The following is a 19,358-nucleotide window of genomic DNA, read 5'->3' as shown; positions in this document are numbered from 1 at the left end:
AGAGAGATTTTTTTTTTTTTATTCTGGCATTTACCAGGCCAAAAGAGTCATCAAAAATCTGAACAATAATGAACAGATTAACTGATTAAATTACTTGTATCTCTAGCTTTGATAACATCCTCTAATTTTAGGTAAATAAATCAGCAAGCGCTGTTACTGGTGGAAAATAAATCCTTATGTGACAGTATTAGATACATATTTGAAATTAATTGTCTTTCTTCAGTCCACCCTCATAAATGTTCGTTCCCTGTCCCTTTTCCTCTTTAAATGCTATTCTCTCTCTCTCTCTCTGAGGGTGCTGTGCCTGCTCCATCCATGTACGCCATGATCAAAGTCTCCACTTTATTGCTGTTAAATTTGACCTCTCACCCCACTCTGCCAAATGTCAGCACTCCAACATCTCCCTGGCCCAGCTGTTATAAATAAAGAGACCAGGTCCCAGCTCCTACACATCCCTGGGATACAAACTGTCTTGTAAACAACCTCTCAGACTTGACCTTACTGAGCAGAGAAGGTTGTAATGATAAAACACACAGATAGTGTATTGCCTTGGTGCAGGATGTGAATACACTCTCACCAGGAAAGGCATCTGTCAGACCTGGTAGGTTAATGTAAATTATTTTGCACATGAAATGTAAGCTGCAGATCACCTGGACCAACAAGGTATTTTAGGCAGTGTAAGAAGGGTCATAAGTGAATGTTCCTCTTTCAGTAAAGCCCCATCCACATAAACTGTCCAGCAGAGGGCGGAATAAGACTGTTCAATTCTTTTGTATTTCTCCCTCACAGCCACCCTCCTCCTCTTCTCTGTTTGCCTCTCTCTTATGATGAAGCGGCTTTAAAAATCTGTACATTTTACTTTCTCTCTCCCTTGTTTTACCCTGGAGCCAAAACTGGCATTTTTATGGCCCTGGATGATTTGTTTTGTGCCTTTGTTCTACCAGCCGTCTCCCTTTCTGTCAGCTCTGTGACTCTTTGCCCTGCATCCCTTCCCCCTCATTCCAGTCTAACTTTCTCTCTGTAAGTGGTTGTCATGGCCAAATCATGACTTATGTACACACAGGAGATGTCTGCAACTCTACACACGCTAAAAACCTAACTGAGAACACAGAGTCGTGGGCTACATGTGTATGTACACACAGAGACACGAGTGTGTCTTAGAAACACACACAGGCATGAATACAAAGAATATTTCTATATATATCTCCTCAAGAAGGCATAATTTTACTGCACACAAGCTCAGGGCCAGCTACCAAAAGCCTCCCATATATCAGAGCTGTCTCATTCTCTGTATACAACTTAATTTCAGCCACCTGTAGAGTTCCCATATTCACTTCACAGTCTACGCTCCAATTTATATCCGTGTAACCCAGGACAGCTCTATCCTCTGGCTCCCTGCCCAGGTACATCCTATAGCTGCAGCTAATGAACCATAGCATTGGTGCCAAACAGGGCAGTGGGGAATAAGGGGAGAATGGCTATGAGAGAAATCCTGCAGGGCCAGTATACACCCCCCACCACACCTCCTGCACCACCGAAAACTCAATTACACCAATCAGTCACTGGGTCCGAGCACCAGAACTAACCCCCATCCTACAGTCATGACCCCAGACTCCCCTCAGGTAAAGCCATATAGAAACCTTCATGCTGAACTGAGCCACACATGCAAACACATATATGCATATCCCTAGGGCTTCTCCTGTGGAAGCACAGGCACATAAATCACACCTGTAAAAGCTGATTTGGAACTAAATGTGCTTTAATCCTGTGTTGTGCCACAGGAAAACCTGACTTAGGATGGCACTATTCTGCAGAAATAATACTAAGATGTCATGGTTTACTGATATAATTTTTCTTTCATTAGTAACTTTTTTCAAAAGTTTTGCCTTTAGAGTTATATGGAAATGAAGGCAGAGACCAGAGGGACAGCATACAACAAAGGTCCACAGCTGGATTCAGACAGGGTGCATTGAGATGACATGGTCAGTGCCTAGCGCAGAGATCATTATTATGGCCTGATACCGCCTTTTATCTGCTGATTAAATATTTTAAAAAAAGGACAATCCAGGTCTATGAGGAGGATGTGGTTTTGTAAGGCAGGGGAAAAAAGGACTGACAAAAACAAAGCATGGTGTGGTGAAAACTGGAGGAATGTAACTGACGGTGCTCAAAGCTGCACTGGACAGTGGAGCAGAGTGTAGAGGGTTCTGGTGGTGGTGGTGGTGTGTGTGTGGGGGGGATGCTCTGTCACAGCCCCTCAAGTTTAATTGGCTCCAGATGTGAGGCAGCATGGCCCCTGCGCCAGCAAGGCGTCAGGACCGCATTAAGAGCTCAGCCCAGGGCTGATGGGATCGCAGACAGACAAGCTCACCCCCACTCACCACCACAAAGACACAACCTGAACCCTATACTGTGCTGCTGACCACTTGGCCTATACCCTTCCTTCCTTCCTTCTCTACCCTTGCTCATCATCTGCCAAAATACCTCAGCACTACAATACCTCCTAAAACATCACAAACCATCCCACTTTACTTTAGAAAGCGTATTTCACTCACAACCTTGATTTCTGAACTGACAATATAAAATCTCTGTCATTGTCACTCCAAGGCTTGTACTGTCTTGGTGACTGCAATCTTTGAGTCAAGTCTATTTTATGTCACTGTGTTGCTGCTATTGTGCCAGCTCTGATTTTAGAGGGCAGGTGATGAGTGTGTCAGCCAATTCTTCCCCTGAACAATACTTCAAGAGTCCCTGCAAGAGAAGCTGCAATGTTTACCACACACAAACATTTTAACTGCTGGATTTTTCAGTGATTTTGTAGGAAGACAGCTGCGGTTCTCTGACATCCACAATGGAAGGGAGGCAAAGGACGTCACTCGTCTACTTGTTTAGCATGTAATGTCTCAGACACACCACTTAAATGCAGAGGCAGACAACACCATCAAGACTCATGATGTTATACATAAAGACCACTGAAGAACAACAGCCTGCGAGCTGTTGGTGCTCTAGAGAATGTTCATTACTTCCTGTTACACACATGCTGCGGAAGCCTATAATTTCCTTATTTGTCAGTATTTTAACAATTTCACAAAAAGCACAAAGAAATCTGTAAAAAGAATAAATTTTAGTATGACCGGAGCATCTGTTGTCTCAAAAAGAGTCTTCAGAGCGTGCAGTGCTCTCACTATGACACAAAGAGCATGTTTACTGATAGAGTGTGGAAATCAATTAAAAGCAGAACAGCAGCATGGAGTGATGGTAGATGGAGGGAATGGATAGAATGGAACGAAAGAAAAAAATTGATAGAGAGCATTTCATCAGTGATGACACTTGTGTATCGATAACATTTGCTGAGTTGCAGTCTGCCACCATGACTAACAAGGAAAACCACTCATCATGCCAAACAGCATTAAAAAGCTTATGTGAAAAAAATCCTTGAAGCACCTTTCAGCCGGGAATGCCTGTTGAACAAGATTATACGGGTAAACAGAAAGCAGATGTTGCACATGTTCTCAGCTCTGCTGCAGATTCTGACATCAACTACATGTGAAGGAACGCAGATCTGATGTCTGAACACAAACAGGAAGTAAAATACTGCGTTGGCTCTGATCCGTCCAGATCACTATTGGCATAAAGTCATCTGCAGAGAGCTGCGATCACCTCATCGCAGCGTCAAGCTGAACAGTGTAGTGTTGCTTTCTGCAGATGATCTAATCCAGCAGTTGCCAGTTTTGACAAGCGTACCCATACAGCCCTGTAAGAGGAGCTCATGTAACCCTTCGTCAACACCATCCATCAAGTTCTTCATTTTTTATTAATGGATTATAACATTTATGTTATTTAATGCAGCTAAGTTGTCAGTATTCATTTTGGTCAGGTTTCACAGTTCCAATCCAATCAAACCTTTTGTTATATTTAGCAGTTTTTCAACTGTTTATTCATTAGTCTGCTTTTAGCTAATTCAACTGATAATCTAGACATTTCATTAATACAACCATTTCAGATGTTTATTCATTAACGTAGGCTTAGATAAATCAACGGTTCATCACATTTATATAATTCAACTTCTTTACCTTGGTATCTAGCTGAGGTTCTGGTTATTGCAAATGTAATAAATATCATCACACCATTTTTTTTTTTGCTGCCCCCCCCCCACCATAACACAACTATGCAAACATATATTTTTAAAAATCAAATCAGAAACTGCTATTTATAGTTGAATCAATCCCCCTGTAATCTGCAGAGGCAGCTACTCAAAGGGTATATACCCCTGCTTGTTATTCACTTATCTAATACTTGAACGCAGTGTCATCAAACAATAGAAGATCAAACTGTGTCAAAGGTCAGTCGCGACATTGGAATCAGACCCAGCTGTTACCCCAAAATCCAGAGCTTCAACAACAGAAAACAATTTTCAAAGAACACAGCCAACACCTTTTAAAATAATACCAGACCTTAGGCTGCCAAGAGGGTTTTAATTTCAGCCCACCATTGTTCCTCTGCCTTATTCCATGTTTTAACCCTGGGAGATGTTGTCATACTGCTGGAAATGGGCCCAGTGCATGGGTAAGTCTAACTAAACAAAAACACTCCCATCCCAGGCTGATGGCTCACAGCAAAGTCAGACTTCCATAAAAAACATCGCTGGTATGTGTTAACATGCATGTTTCCAATACATGATAAAACTGGGAGAAAATTGGAGCATCTGATAATCTAGTTAGGCTTTCAGAAAAGAGGATGATCTGCACTGCTGTGGACACATTCTGACACTAGGTGGTAATCTTGTGCTGCATATGGGCTGTAGTTCAGCGGTTCCTAAAGGAACCCAGACAAATGAGCATCTCTTTGAGGACAGTGCCACAGTTAATTCCAGAAGTGAGCGTCATATTGTAGTACCAGAAACCAGTGTTCTCAAATCAGAGTTGGTGTCATGACTATGAACTCAACTAAAGATGCTAAATATATCTTGGGAGCATAGACAACAAGGATACAGGTATGCTGATGCCTTCTAGATGCCAGTGATGACCATTTTTTAACTCAACTCAGTGATGTTATTGGTATTATTAGATGCTGGGGTGGATATGCCAGCCACGTCGTATCATGTCTGGCACAAACGGCTCCAGGATCTGGAGATGGAAAACTGGGAAGACCCCTGGATGTAGGCTGGCACTGCATGGAGAGGTAGGACAGGTTAGTGTCTAATCCGAGCCGTGCAAAGCGGTTCAACAGCTGTAACGCACAGGGGGTCACTAGACTGCCCGTTTTCTTCCACATCAATCCTTTTATCACTTCGGTCCAGTTGAGTAGAGCAGCATTTTCACCGGAGAAACAGTTTTCCTCTAAACTTCTCAGATGGTTTCATTTAAATACTTATTTGATGTCTTATTAATAAATATTTCATGACCTTTCAAGACTAATCTTGTGGCCCTTTGGAGGGGACCTGCCCCATATGATAGAAACCACTGAAATAAGGTAAACTAAAGAACCCCAAACTAGCTACTTTGACCAGGAACAACAGCACAAATCAACTTAAACAACCTAATAATATCATATATGATAAATATAGCTGCCCAGTCAAGCAGTGGATAGATGCCAGAGATACCACCTCTATTAGGGAACCTCTTTAAGAGGGCGTGAAGAGGGGGCAGCCACTTCTGTCTGCAGGGGTGGTGGGTTTGGTCTGCCTAATTCCTTGTATTGAAAGCAGCAGTCGGATGGCCATAGGTTCCAGAGGCAGGCAGTATGAAGACAATCTAAACAGCATAATGATTAGAAATGTACCAGGCATGTGGTTTTCATTAGCTACAGCACAACACTGAGGAACAGGTCTCAGTGTCAGTACTGCGCCTGCCAATCAAAGACACAGCCATTAATGTAACATGTCAGAATGAGGAGCTTTCCACAACACTGATAAAGACAGTTTAGGGTTTGAATGAGCAAACTAACATGTCAGTACATGAACAGCTTTCCTTTAATTAAATGCCAGTCATTTCAAGACTAACATTTTATATTATGCCTGCATACCGTATATTGCAATTAAATGGTCCAAACAATAACTGAATGTTCAGTTTTATCCCTCTGCACCGGTGATGACCATGGGTGGAGGCATTATGGTTTCAGGTTGTCCATCCATCCCATTATTGTAAATGCAATATCTCTGAATCACCTTGAAGATTTTCTCCAAATTTGCCACAAAGGTCTAGTTGGACTTGTGGATGAGCTCATTGGATCTTGGTGATCAATAGTCAAGGTCACACTGACTCCCTGTCTGTCCCATTCAGTGAATTTGACTGGCTGGCAGAGGCATACAACCGTGAAGTGGTAATTCTAATATAAAACTAAATTACTGCACAGAATTAAAGGACAAAAACAAGAAGCTTGAAAAAAAAACAATAACAAGAGTAAAATCAGGAAATGTAAATAGGTCATTACATTATGTAAAAATATATAATGTCCCAGTCAAAGGATCTGGGAGGTTGGCTGCTGAAGTTAAAAGACAAAAGATGTCAGGTAAAATAAAAAGGAGACAGTTGGAGGTTGTTGATCCTGCAAAAGAAACAGAAAATGTGCTTGAATTGCACAGACAGTATGCTGCCTGTCTGATAATAGCAGCTTCATAAACTGTCTGAGCAGGACTGCACCATTAATTATGTATGAGCAGATACTGTGAATTTAGACAACATGATCAATAACTGTGGAATACTGACATCTTGGCTGCTCTTTTAGTCTGCTATAGTCAGGAACAGATCAGAATATCTAAAAGGTCACAATTAAGCAAAACTCTTTGTGTATAGGATAAACTAATTATGTGATTCATAAAGACCACAATATCTAGCAAAACAAGCACATTTTCTCCATATTTCAAAAAAATGTCACATGCCTAATACTCCAGATACATGTCAGATATCATGTACATCGATGGCCAGCATCAGCATCATGTCCAGAATGGTTAAAGTTGCAATGATGTGGATTAGCCAGGAGAAGGGAAGTCCTCCACACAGCAGTAAGACCACAGCCTTATGGGCCTAGAGCAAACACACACACAGATATGCGTAGCTCACTCAAACCAAACACACTCCTACAGTACTGTGGTAATGACTCATGCCAAGTTTCTGATAATTGAAAGAAAGGAAGTGAGGTGGGACCGGAAATAACTATTAAAGACTTAAAGAGTTGGCATGATGGAAGACAAAAACAAAATTGGCTTTGGAATGTTTTAGGGTGATGTGACAATCCTCCTCTGCTGTCAAATTAGTAACCATTATCTCTGCTGTTTTTAAGTTAATTAACATTTTGAATCTCCTGCCTCAAGAGTGAGCATTGTTGTGCTAGGTGTGACGTCAAACCCAGATACACAAGGATAAGCCCGTCCCCTGTGCAGAACGCTGAGAGCGTTACTCAGCTAAAAGGAAATAACTGTGTTAAAGCTAAGCTAGTTGCCTCTGCCTACAGAGGCTTATACTTATAAATACAGAAATTTATATACACAATTTAGATGCGGTGTTTCAGATATATACAAAAGCATATTTACACAATGCTGCACTGAGGGTTGTCGTTCTGTTATACAGATATTGGTTAAATGTTAATCAGAGTGACAGCCTAGGGGAAGAAACTGTCCTTATGTCTGGTTGAGCACAGCCACCATTTGCAAATTATCATTTTACAATGTTATATAGGAGTGAGGGGGCGGGTAGGTCAAGGTGTGGTAGTAGGTCATCTGGATTGCAGCGTGACTTTTCCTTAGTGAATTTAAATATGCATCTCTAAATACCAAGTGTAATTTTTAAGAAGGAACATGTAACAACATCCATTTCTGTTTGACCCACTTGTTCTTCTGCATGCCATATGTACATGTGGCCTTTACACACAACATACATGAGAATGGTAGCTGAGTTGCCATAAACAGCCTGTCCGTAGGTAAAATGTGACTTCTCACTAGAGTCAAAAAACTGAAGCAGGTCGACTTTCAACCACTTCTCACAGGTTCTGCATGTGCAATGTTGACAAAACATTGGTTTCATAAACATACAGTACTGAACCTCGCTAGAGATGCCAAAGAGAAGGTGTACATACAGTCAGAGGAATCTGATGTCTGTAGAAACAAGGGGAGAAGAGTGAGCATGCCGTTTCTAAGAGGACTTCTTCAGTTCTGCTGTAAATGGGAGAAACATGCAGCTAAACTCTTGTTGCCTGGCTTTAAAGGAAAACAACCATCTAAGATAACTCATACCAGATCTGAAGTTATAGTATGGTCTCTAGAATTCTAAAAGGTCAGAGGTAATTTCCAGGCTCAAGCAAGGTCACCGGAACTTCCTTCCCCTCAGGACTGGCACCATACACAGCACTCTGCAGCCTTCCCTGGTCTTCATCAGCCAGAGCAAACCCAATCAGTAATCTCCTGGGTTTTTCCTCCTAATGTTCCAGTCCTCCTGTGGCCATGACTGTCCAGTCTATAGTTCAGACCTCATATTCATGGTATCTTATTTAAGTTTGTAAATAAGCTTGCCGTTACCTGAAAAGCACCTGAAAGCATAGTAATGTTGTGAAGCACTGGGCAGGGGACGAGTTATTTCTCGACACAGATGACAGAAGAGTTGAAAAACCTCATGTTGGAAGGAAATATTGTCTCACCGCAACTATGAGGTTCAGGCTGTAGAACCAAGCGAGGCTACTGGTGTAAACCAGGAAGCCTGTAAGGGCGTGTAGGACATCTAGTAAGAAACAAAAGTTCAAACTCCAATTTTAGACAATACTGACAAAGGTAGAGCAACACAGTCTCACTAGGATGAGAAGCAACGGGCCATCTTCATACAAGGCATTTTTGGAATACAAGAACAGGACGCACTCTCCCTTGTCCTGAAATGTCAAGGACAGCAAAGACAAATCTGCCTTAATGAAATGGCTCTGCAAATTTGTCTCCATTTGGTGTTAAAATGCAGAGCAGCACATTCATCATGTGGTACAAATTAAGAGTGTTGACTCTTGCAAACTATAACAGTTATGTAATTCACATGCAAACATGTTACTCAGATGAGACCGCATTTCACTTGCTGGGTTTTTGGAGAGAGGGAATAATATTTTCCTTTGCTTAGGAATAGCTTTGGTGGCTTATTCAGGATTCGGGAGCTAGAGAAGCAGGAGGGGCTGCGTTCGAGGTGACACATGTGGAAGGCATGCCGGCTCCGCTGGGGTCGGGGTCGGGTGCTGCCTGGCGCTGCTGTATGTTGGATCGCAGTGTGGGGTCATGAGTGACTGGCTCCATCACTTTTTATGGGGCTCCCACAGTCAACAGCACCTGCTCTGTCCACATCAACACTCACCGACCCCCTTTGGCAGTTTCACAGCTGTGGCGTTACCATAGGCGCTGACAAATTTGTCTGTGCGTCTACACTGTCTCTGCCCAGTAACTGCATGTCAGGGGGGACCTCTGCTCTGACCCCAACCTCTCTCTTCTAACCCAGGTTTAGCTAACACACTCTACCACAGTTAAACTAAAGCCCTCTTCGCTTTTAATGCAGACACAGGGATACAAAAAAACCCTCCACCACAATTAGGATGCATTCTCAGGAGGCTCGAGGCTTACTGTAAAGGCGCAGGATACCTAGAAGACCCATGAAATGTGGAACATTTCACGCTATAACAAGATGCAGGATAGTTCTCAGTTAAGGCTGGAGTATGACTGCCAATGAGTCAATATCCACATAGTGTTAAAGATCAACATAAATCTGACCAGTGCAGCTCAAGTCCAGATCCACAGCTGTCCATGTTTCCAGCCTTGTTACAGCACTTAAACATGACTGGAGAAACCTAAGCAGGACACACACTCCACCAGCCTAGATGAAGACTAACAGACTGAGCACAACTGTTTTCACTCTACCACCTTATGAGAAATGAGCCAGAAAAAAAGAAACGCACTTTAATACAAAACAACTTGTGTATTTAGACTTTGATGGAACTGTGTGCATGCCTGTTAACATCCAAAAGCCACTCATTAACAGAAATGTTTTGTTTCCTTCAGCAGTGAGCTGTAATTAGAATGGCAAAACTGATATCCCCTTGTATCAGTCTGATTCCGGGGAACATGTGTGAGAAATTTAGGGTGAAAGGAGAGTACTAATACAAAGCAGCTGTGTGTGGAAGATTCAGATGTTGACGGATTGGCCTGAGAGCAGCTACAACCCCTGCTTAAACTGGTGTGGCCAGTAATAAAGTGATAGAAGTTACATTCTTGGCTGAGGACTTCTCTGTGAGGGAGAGGAGCTGCAGGCTCATCTATGTAGACCGCAGGCTGCTGCTGATGGGTGATGAATGGCTCTCTGTAATAAATACATTTCCTCTGGGCATCCTTTGTGCTATATAACATGAAGCACAAGTTTCCTCCTAATCTCTTACAAAGTATTAGTAGTGCACTGTGGTTTGGTCAGAGATCTTCTGCCTCATTATTCATATGTTGCATTCTGCTCGAGTATTTCCAGTTTGTGAGCTGTTGTGGTGAAGAAGTGTCAGATCTGACTTCTCTGAGGGCCAGAGTTATAATCTGCAAAATCATGGGAACAGGGAATGAGTTGTTTGTTATCTTAGTTCAGCTAATTAAAGACAATATCTTTTTTTTTTTTTTTTACACTGGTGAAGGAAAGAGTCCATACACACCCTGTGTTGTCTGGGCTCAGGAAGCTGTTTATGGCTGCAGGAATCTCTGACTTCAAGACAAACAAACAGGATGACATGTCTGAGGGGGGAGATGGGGGAAAAAAAGTTCAGGAAATGTATTTTCTAAATGAAAAACAAACAAAAAAAAAAAGCACACAGTCATAACAAACTAGTAAATTATAAACAGCAGATGACCGTATGCTGCCACAATCCTAAATTGCTACGTTCAAGGTGGTGTGTGTTTTCCAGCACAAAGAAAGTGAAGGCAGGGCGGAAGCGGTACCATGGCTCTGAGTTAATGCAGATGGGTGTGGCAGACAGCTAACGGGATCACCAACTAAGCCTGTGGTGCAGAGGAGCAGATGCTATGCAGATCCTCCAACTGCTAGAAACTGGGAGTAGCAGGCAGGATGAAGAAATCTGGGGGGATCGGGGTGCTAACAATAATGCTGCTGATGCTAATCCAGGTATTTCTCCCATTTCTCCACCTCACTAGGAAACAGGATATTATCTGAATCTGATGGGCTCCAACATATATCCCCAGATGCTCAGACAGCCAATGAGAGAGGGGATCAGGGTCACTTCCTGAGGGTCATACTAGCTCCAGGAGGAAAAAGAGAAAGGGAGGGATGGAGCTTGCACCAGGAGCAGAGGATGTGTTTGGTCCGAAACAGGGATTCAGATGCAGTGTGTGGTTAATTATAAAGAGAGATAATGTTTAGAGATTTGGATTTGTGAAGCCAGGCAGAGCCAGAGTTAGCTGGGACCTTTCTGCCCTAGGGCAGGTCTCGCACTCACCGTTAAATAAGCCTAGACCATAATCCCTCAGATCCTGTATTTGTTTATAAAAGAAAGTTCTTCCAGTAATCCTCCAGCCCACACAGACACAAGGACACCTGGTCTGAGAACAGCTAATGCCATTAGTAAGCACTAAAATCTGTCAATAAGATGTTATTATGAGCCAAACTTTTCAGCTCAAGTTCATCCAATGATTTAAAACATGCCATAAAAACAAAAGTCTTTTCAGCCACACAAATGGATATTAACACACAACAGGCATGATGTAATGACTTAGTTTCCATAAGCACCACACTTATGGTTGGGGCTGCACAATAAATTGTTTTGTGAGAGTGATTTAGATCCCTGTGTGATTATGCTGTGTTTGTATTAGCAGTGAGATGCCTTGCATCAAACTAAGCGCTCCCTTTTCCTCGCTAACCTGCCTTAACCAATAACTGCCACTAATAACCTCAAAGTGATTTATTTCTGTCTCAACTGCTATTTGGCGCAAGGTATACAGGGCAGGCAGCACAATGTTTAAAAAAAAAATAGTTCATAATGTCAAATGTTGACTTTGTTTTTGAATCAGTCTTCTCTTCCTGTCTACAGCTTGTCACGTGATGTAACACATTCCCGCTATTGGTTAACGCAGCTTAGTGAGGAAAAGGGAGCGCTTGGTTTGATGCAAGGCATCTCACTGCTAATGTAGATACGGCAGAATCATTGTCACATGAGATTGAGATCGCACAGGGATCTAAATCATGTTCACAAAATGATTTATGATGCAGCCCTAGTTATGATAAAGGCCTTTGAGTGAAAAAGGAGGATTGTTATTGGCCAAGTGGTAAGAAAACATGTTCTAACAATTAGCATATATGTAAACTTATAGGAAAATTGATGTAAACCTCCTGCATCTGGTCAACCAATAGTGAGAGACTGTGTTCAATGGAAGACAGAGCCACTTTCATTTCATTAAGAGCAAAGGGAGAGGCCGGCTGTGAGAGCCCTGGGCTGGTCAGTAATTAAGGTCAACTGGCCCATCAGCCTTGCCAGTGCTGATGAATGTTTACCCAGAGTGAGGCTAATTGCACTCTTATAAAGGGGCCCAGGGTGTAGACAGATGCATGCTGGAATGATGGCTCTCACACTCTCACACACACTGCCCCATGCTGGGAAAACCACAAACATACCAGAGGGCACAGCAATAATCCACTCAGCCGCGCAACTAATGACTGCAGAGGAGCTATCACCCCAGCTTACCACTGTCTGAGGAACACAATGTGGCTGAGGGACAGATCGAGGTGGCAGTAGAGAAGAGATGTGAGGGGGTGGGGGAAATATAGGGAGGGGTCCCATTAGGTTACTTAACAGTCAGGAGAGTTGGAGTGGGTTTTCCATTATAGTGATCAATTAGACTAGAAGTCAGCTTTCAAGCCCAAGGGGGTTGAGAGGACTGTGGCTCCAGGGTCAGAGGTTATCAAGGAATCTGGATAATAGCCTCACAGAAAAGAAAGAGTAAACCTGCGAGAGAGTACAGAGAGATTTGATCACCAGCAGGAGGCACTATCTGCCTCCAAAATTAAGTGGCCAGAGCCTGACCCTGCAGCACTCTGCACCCTCTTCACCACTCTGCTTCTACTTTAGAAAAGAATAGCAACTCCAACCAAAACCTAAAAAAAAAATGTGGAAATACTTTTAGTATGAGTGTTTTCTAATTGTGTTGAAAATATAAGTATGACTCTTCATTTTCTGACAGGGCAAATACATACAAATCCAAAAGCAAAACACTTCCTTTTCCTGGAATGTGCAACACACTCACTCCATGGTCTTCATATGAAGTAATGTCTGTGAGAATCAAAACAAAAACAAGAGTGTGGGTTTAAAAATCTGGATGAATAAACACTTAGGAGTGTGCTCATCCAAAGTCACACTGTGTATCCCTTGTTAGTGTGCCACCTTGTCACATAGCCTCAGAAGGAGATCTACAGAGCACCCTGCCAAGCTGGACACTAATGTCAAGAGGATACTAGAGAAGAAGGGTGTGTAGAGCAGAAATCAGTGGACATGCAGCTGTGTTTTTATCTGGTTCAAAAAACAGATATTTGAACAGCACAGTGACAGAAGGTGAAATAAGAGCATCCTTACCAAAAACCTGTGTTAGCCATAGCATAAGCTAGACAAAGAATACCACTGCCTATGTTGATTTTCATCAGGTTAAACACACAGGAGGAGGAGGAGGCTCCTTGATCCCTGTACAAACACACAGATACAAGATAAACAGTCAAAACAGCAAGTGTGAAGACAAAGGAGCAGAAGAAGGAATCTGATTATTTTTGTAACAGCTTTAAGAGAATTGCTCCCGATCGAATTATGAGCAACTGGTTGATCCTGATGATGGATGTCATGAAACAAGACTGCAGTGGTATGGAGGATCAGGGAATGGAAATGGGAATGGATGGGGTGGGATTTGAGCTGCTGGCTGTGGGACAGCTGCCTGAGCTCAGGATAAGGGGAGCTGCCCAAACAGCTTGACCTCTCTAATAGGGGATATCCTGAAGAGAACGAATTGCAATTCTGGTGTCAGTGTCACAACAAACTAGGACTGACCTGTAGGCTGCTGAATCAGAGTCCCCCTATTATAGTACTGGAAGACAGGACATAAATTGTGACACCAGAGGAGTGAAAATATAAATTATCCACTCTGAAAAAATAAAATGCAGGAAATTTAATTAAACTGATTTGATTATTAATGTGAAATGTAAAATAAAATATTCACTGGGAAAAGAATCAAACATGACAGAAACAGATGACAGCATTCACACAGGTGCATTTTTCACCAGCTTACTGGTGTTCATGGAGACAGTGGAGTAAAGTACATCTCTGCATGCATGGTCAACAGTACAAAGTATTAGCTGTAATCACTTTTTGGCAAGCAGAAAACTGAATTTAACTGGTTATACTGGCCATTTAGATGTACTTAAACTGGTACAAAAGTTCTGGCTGATAATCTTTAAAATATAACCCAGAAGAGTGAAATAATGGTAATCTGAGGGAGAGAAACCACTTTCAGTATAGGAAATTAGCTGTGATCACTTTTTGGCAATGAGAATATTGCATTCTACTGGTTATACTAGCAATGTAGAGTTGCTTTAACATGCACAAAGGTAATGGATGATTGCTCATGCTTAATTAACCACAAGAGTAGATAAACAAAATAAAGGTAACCCGAGGCAAATAAATAAATCATTTCAAATGCAAACATTTTTTTTGAAACGGAACACTGCATTTTTCTGGTTGTACTGGATCCTTAGAGGTGCTTAAACTCATAGAAAGGATTAAATGTTTATACTATACAACAAAAAATACATAGAATCAGAAGAATTACTGTAAAGTGGATCGTTTTCTTTAGCCTATATATATGATGCAGATCATATGTTAGAGTCTAGTTTCCAAATATGAATAAATGTACTAACATGGTTAAATATGTTGCTTCTGGGACTGAGTAATGACATAGCTATAGTTACATCTCAGCAGTTCATATTTAAGTAAAACACTGCAGCAGAAACAAATCAACCTCTGTCACAAACAGATGATGCATAGTCCACCTGAGTACAGCCTTTATTAGATACACATACATCTATCACTTACGAGTGTAGCATGCCTGATTACAGTTTTAACTGCTAAAGCTTCTTTGGGCTATACTTAACCTATATAATTTCCTCAAAGATTCAAATTGTACAAAGACATACCTTCCATTTTGCATTTCATCACAGCTCGAAGCAGTTATGCGCGTGAATAAACTGGCCGATGCATGTTTGCAGGGTGCGCGTACTCCAGCGGACCGCAATGAGTGTCTGGCATACAGCCCTTTTTTGGCACAACACTGGTGAGGGTGTTTTGGAGCGCACCCACAGTCTTTGTTCATAATCCCACTAATACTCGACTTGTACTCTCAAAAACTTGACACAAGGTAAACGACCCAAACTCTCACTGTTTCGTGGCAAACCTCAGTAACATTCCAGTTAGCGTGACGACGGAAACCTGCCGTTATGAAGCCATCTTCCCACCATCACTAAAATCACTTTTAAACTCGCCGCTCAACAACCATCAGCTGATAACTTGTGTTGTTGATCATCCAAGTCACATTCCTCCCTTTTCCGTCGCATTTTATGCGTCAGGAAGAGATCCGTCCAATCAAAAACGGGCTCTCCGCTCGTTTGACCAATCACCAGTCCCGGCTCTGGTCCACCACCAATGACGCAATTCAACCCTGCATGTGAGCGAAGGATGCAGAGGTGAGTGAGCTGTGAGGTTTTCTCGATAGTAACTTAACATTATTATAAATTTCTAAGCTTCGTATTTCTATGTTTATGCTAAATCTAACTCTTGATTTTAAAGTTAGTATTTTTTTTTTACTTTCCCGGCCCATAACACTGCGTTTTCGTTTTTGCAGACTACTCAGCAGAGTTTTTGCACCAGTACAAATTCAAAGAAACCTAAAACTTGTCGTTGACCACCAGTGCTTTGGCTCTGAAGTCTTGCCCAGGCTTGGTTTTTCTATGAACCCGATGACAGAGCTTAAACTGTACCAGCCCCCTCCAGAGGTTCGGGGTATGACCTCCCTGGATAAAGAGGCCTTCACACAGACCATTACAGTGCCAGCTCTACGAGTGCCCACTGGGGTTTTAAACAAAGTGGTAAAGAGCCTGAGAAAGTCGACCTTACAGCGCCCAGGACTGCCCAGAGTGGTACAAGATAAAGAGGAGAGTAAGGACTTTCGTTTGGTCCTATTGGACCCTCACAGAGTGTCCTCCCCAAGTTCCTTCAGTGAGGCTGAAGCTGAGGCTCTGAGGTCGTTTTGTGTCACTGAAGAGCTGCAACACTATGATCTGCGACTAACCTATGACAACCTGAAGAGCGAAGAAGTGCTGGAGGCCGTGCTCCCCCAGGGTCAGGATGTGACCTCTGCGTTCAGCCGGGTGGGACACATTGCACACATGAACCTGAGGGACCACCAGCTCCCATACAAAAACCTCATAGGTGAGAGGTAGATGTTGTAGCAGAAGCATTTCAGTACATGATTTCCAAGAGATGTGACAGAATTTCATTTCAAATATTTAAAGTTCAAGGTAGTATTTGTATTTAAATGAATAACATTTCATTTTATTTCTTAATTCAAGTTCAATCATATTCTTACTCAGACAGCCATGGCTAATAAATAACAGCTAGGAGCTGAAGTCATTACCAGTACTTACAGCATCTGCTGCTTTCATTGTAGGTCAAGTCATCATGGACAAAAACCCTGGTGTTACCTGTGTGGTCAACAAGACCAGCATAATCGACTCCACTTACCGCAACTTCAAGATGGAGGTGTTAGCTGGAGAGGAGAACATGCTGACCAAAGTAGGTTGTATTACAAATATATAGATAGATAGAAACTTTATGTGCAATGATTTCCTGTTAATGACACATACATCCATGTTTGCTCAGTTCATTGGCTGTTACTTGATACATTCTTCTTTCTGTGATGCAGGTAAAAGAAAACGGCATGATGTATGAATTTGATTTTTCTCGTGTATACTGGAACCCTCGGCTGAGCACCGAGCACCAGCGTGTGGTTCAGCTCTTCAAACGTGGTGACACTGTGTTTGATGTGTTTGCTGGTGTCGGGCCCTTCACCATCCCAGCCGCACGCCAGGGTGCCAATGTGTTAGCCAACGATCTCAACCCAGAGTCCTACCGCTGGCTGCAGCACAACTGCAAGCTCAACAAGGTGGAGAGCAAAGTCCGAACCTTTAACCTGGACGGCAGAGCATTCATCCAGGGACCGATGAAGCAGGAGCTACCTGCACTGCTGAAGGGAAAAGCCACTGTTCATGTGGTGATGAACCTGCCTGCTTTGGCTCTGGAGTTTTTGGATGCATTCAAAGGCCTGCTGCACCAGGAACCTCTGTGGGATGAGAACCTCCCCACAGTGTACTGCTACGGTTTCTCCAAAGATGATAACCCCGACATGGACGTGGTGCAGAGAGCTTCCCGCAGTCTCCAGTTCCCTCTGGAGAATTTGTGCTCAGTGCATTTTGTGCGTAATGTAGCACCCAACAAAGATATGAAGTGTGTGACATTCCCGCTCCCTAAAGAAGTCCTCTTCAGCAGTGATGACAAACAGACAGGTGAGAATTAATTTACAAAATGGTGAGGAATCCAGTATTAAATTAATAAAGACTTCAATGTCAAAAGCAAGCATTCATACCTGAACATGACGGCCCATGACCTCATCCTAAAATTACTGGCCCCTTACAAGTGACAAGCCCCAGTCAATCTAATTCTTTGCAACACAAGCCTTTATATGTAAGACATAAGACATTTGAGTTGGATTTTGAAGGGAGCATTCTCAAGAAAAATTATTTTTGATTTTGAGATAAAACTAGAACATTGTTGGTTGTTATTTATACAAATCACTGAAATGATAAAAATAATATGGAAATTAAGTATAAAATCAGATGTGTGTTTTGTAATTGCATCAGAGCTTTAGGTCTTACATTGTTGCATCAGTAATTACTTTATTTTATAGAAAATAGATGCACCTAGAATTAAAGCCACTTGTAGAATTTTTGGCTAGAATCTTGACAACTAATTCAAAGAATGCAAGATATTTGCAAATAATATTAAACATGATGTGATGGACATAAATGAGACCTGCATTATCAGCTAGTACTTAATATTTCTATTTAATCAACCCACAAGTTAAATTTTTGCTGATAACACAGTCAAATTGGAATTAATAATGATTTCTTGACTGACTTCATGTGAATATCATAATCTTATATTCACACAAGCTCGGCCAAGGAGTTAAACGGTGTGCAATTTATTTTACACTACATTACAGTATCTTTACCTTTCTGTTAACCTGGACAGCCTTAAATTCCTCTATGCTTTATAGTTTTTTTTTTAGTGTGCCACCCCAAGATTTTCCACTGGCCCCATCTGCCCCTCCACTAAATATTTTCTGCAGGCGCCGCTAATAGTAGAAGGCCACAGCTCTTTGAAAACAGCAGAAACTGAATTACAGAGGAACTCTCACATCCCCTGGTCTCTAAGAATGAGAGACTAAACTTTAGTACAGTTTACAGAATGTTTTGGCACAAAAAGCCATTTATTCTACAGGTAATTGGGCTGCTCATTTCTTAGAGGCTAAATTAATGTGATTATGTAATCAAATGTAATGATAGTAAACTGAAGATCTTTAGAAGAGCTTTAGAGTCAGACCAAACAAGCAATTTAAATACTTCAGTTGGCTCTTGAAAACTGTGATTTTTGTGTGTATTTTTTCACTGTTCTGACATTTTGACTATAAATATTTAGGATAACGAGCAGATTAATCAGTAAGAGCGTCAATCAATCTTAGCTTGGAGTAGTCGCGCTGTCAGTATTGTTGTATGTGATGCATGTTTAGTTTACAGCCAGATTCAGTGGACATTGAAGTTGTACACCGTTCAGTTCTAATCAGATTTTGTTTATCCACAGAGCCCTCAGAAGAACCGGCCCCAAAGAGACAGAAGTGTGAGGAAACTATGGCTTCGTGATAGTAATTGTCTCAACCTGGCACTGTGGGAATTAAAAGAAAACATTTGGCTTTTTTTTTTTTCTCCAAACTGACTTTCATTGATGCTTTTATCACAGATGTCTTTGCATCTTGTCATAAGCAGCCATTATTTCCTTTTGTTTATTCCAGAATGTATTACATTAATTATTACTGTAGGCAGTGTATCGTTCACTTTGAGTTGCTTAATTTTTAAATAAATCTGTAAAAAAAGGGCATATTCTCAATGTTCACTGCGGTTTATTTAATTACAAAATTAACAAAACATAAAACACATCCTATATGCCTTGACAAAAAAAAAAAAAAAAAAAAAGCAAAACCTCTT

The 19,358-nt window shown here is 41.7% G+C and overlaps 1 protein-coding gene and 1 long non-coding RNA gene across 2 annotated transcripts; one reads left to right on the top strand and one right to left on the bottom strand.

Annotated features, from left to right (window-relative positions):
• Positions 1-5,702: 5,702 nt before the first annotated feature.
• Positions 5,703-15,587, bottom strand: LOC109955198 (uncharacterized). The gene is made up of 5 exons (XR_002274229.1): positions 15,180-15,587; positions 13,576-13,680; positions 13,250-13,275; positions 10,651-10,729; positions 5,703-10,537 (listed from the first exon to the last, which is right to left on the bottom strand). It is a non-coding gene; the product is annotated as an uncharacterized LOC109955198 (long non-coding RNA).
• Positions 15,588-15,644: 57 nt separating this feature from the next.
• On the top strand, positions 15,645-19,242 carry trmt5 (tRNA methyltransferase 5). Its single transcript, XM_020591117.1, has 5 exons — positions 15,645-15,725; positions 15,884-16,470; positions 16,709-16,833; positions 16,964-17,603; positions 18,958-19,242. Exons 1-5 carry the CDS (start codon positions 15,685-15,687, stop codon positions 19,014-19,016), a joined length of 1,452 nt encoding a protein of 483 aa, XP_020446773.1. The 5' UTR covers positions 15,645-15,684; the 3' UTR covers positions 19,017-19,242.
• The last annotated feature ends 116 nt before the right edge of the window (positions 19,243-19,358 follow it).

The sequence above is a fragment of the Monopterus albus genome, unplaced genomic scaffold (genome assembly GCF_001952655.1).
Source record: "Monopterus albus unplaced genomic scaffold, M_albus_1.0 scaffold13.1, whole genome shotgun sequence".
NCBI lineage: Eukaryota > Metazoa > Chordata > Actinopteri > Synbranchiformes > Synbranchidae > Monopterus > Monopterus albus.
Note: the sequence above shows the minus strand (reverse complement) of the source record. Positions and strands in the feature narration are given on the sequence as shown.

What these genes read in the sequence shown, in the direction of transcription:
- trmt5 (XM_020591117.1), top strand. Translation starts at nt 15,685, where the DNA reads ATGACGCAATTCAACCCTGCATGTGAGCGAAGGATGCAGAG. An exon ending in AGGAGAACATGCTGACCAAA is followed by an intron (nt 16,834 to 16,963) that starts GTAGGTTGTATT and finishes TCTGTGATGCAG; the next exon opens with GTAAAAGAAAACGGCATGAT. An exon ending in CAGTGATGACAAACAGACAG is followed by an intron (nt 17,604 to 18,957) that starts GTGAGAATTAAT and finishes GTTTATCCACAG; the next exon opens with AGCCCTCAGAAGAACCGGCC.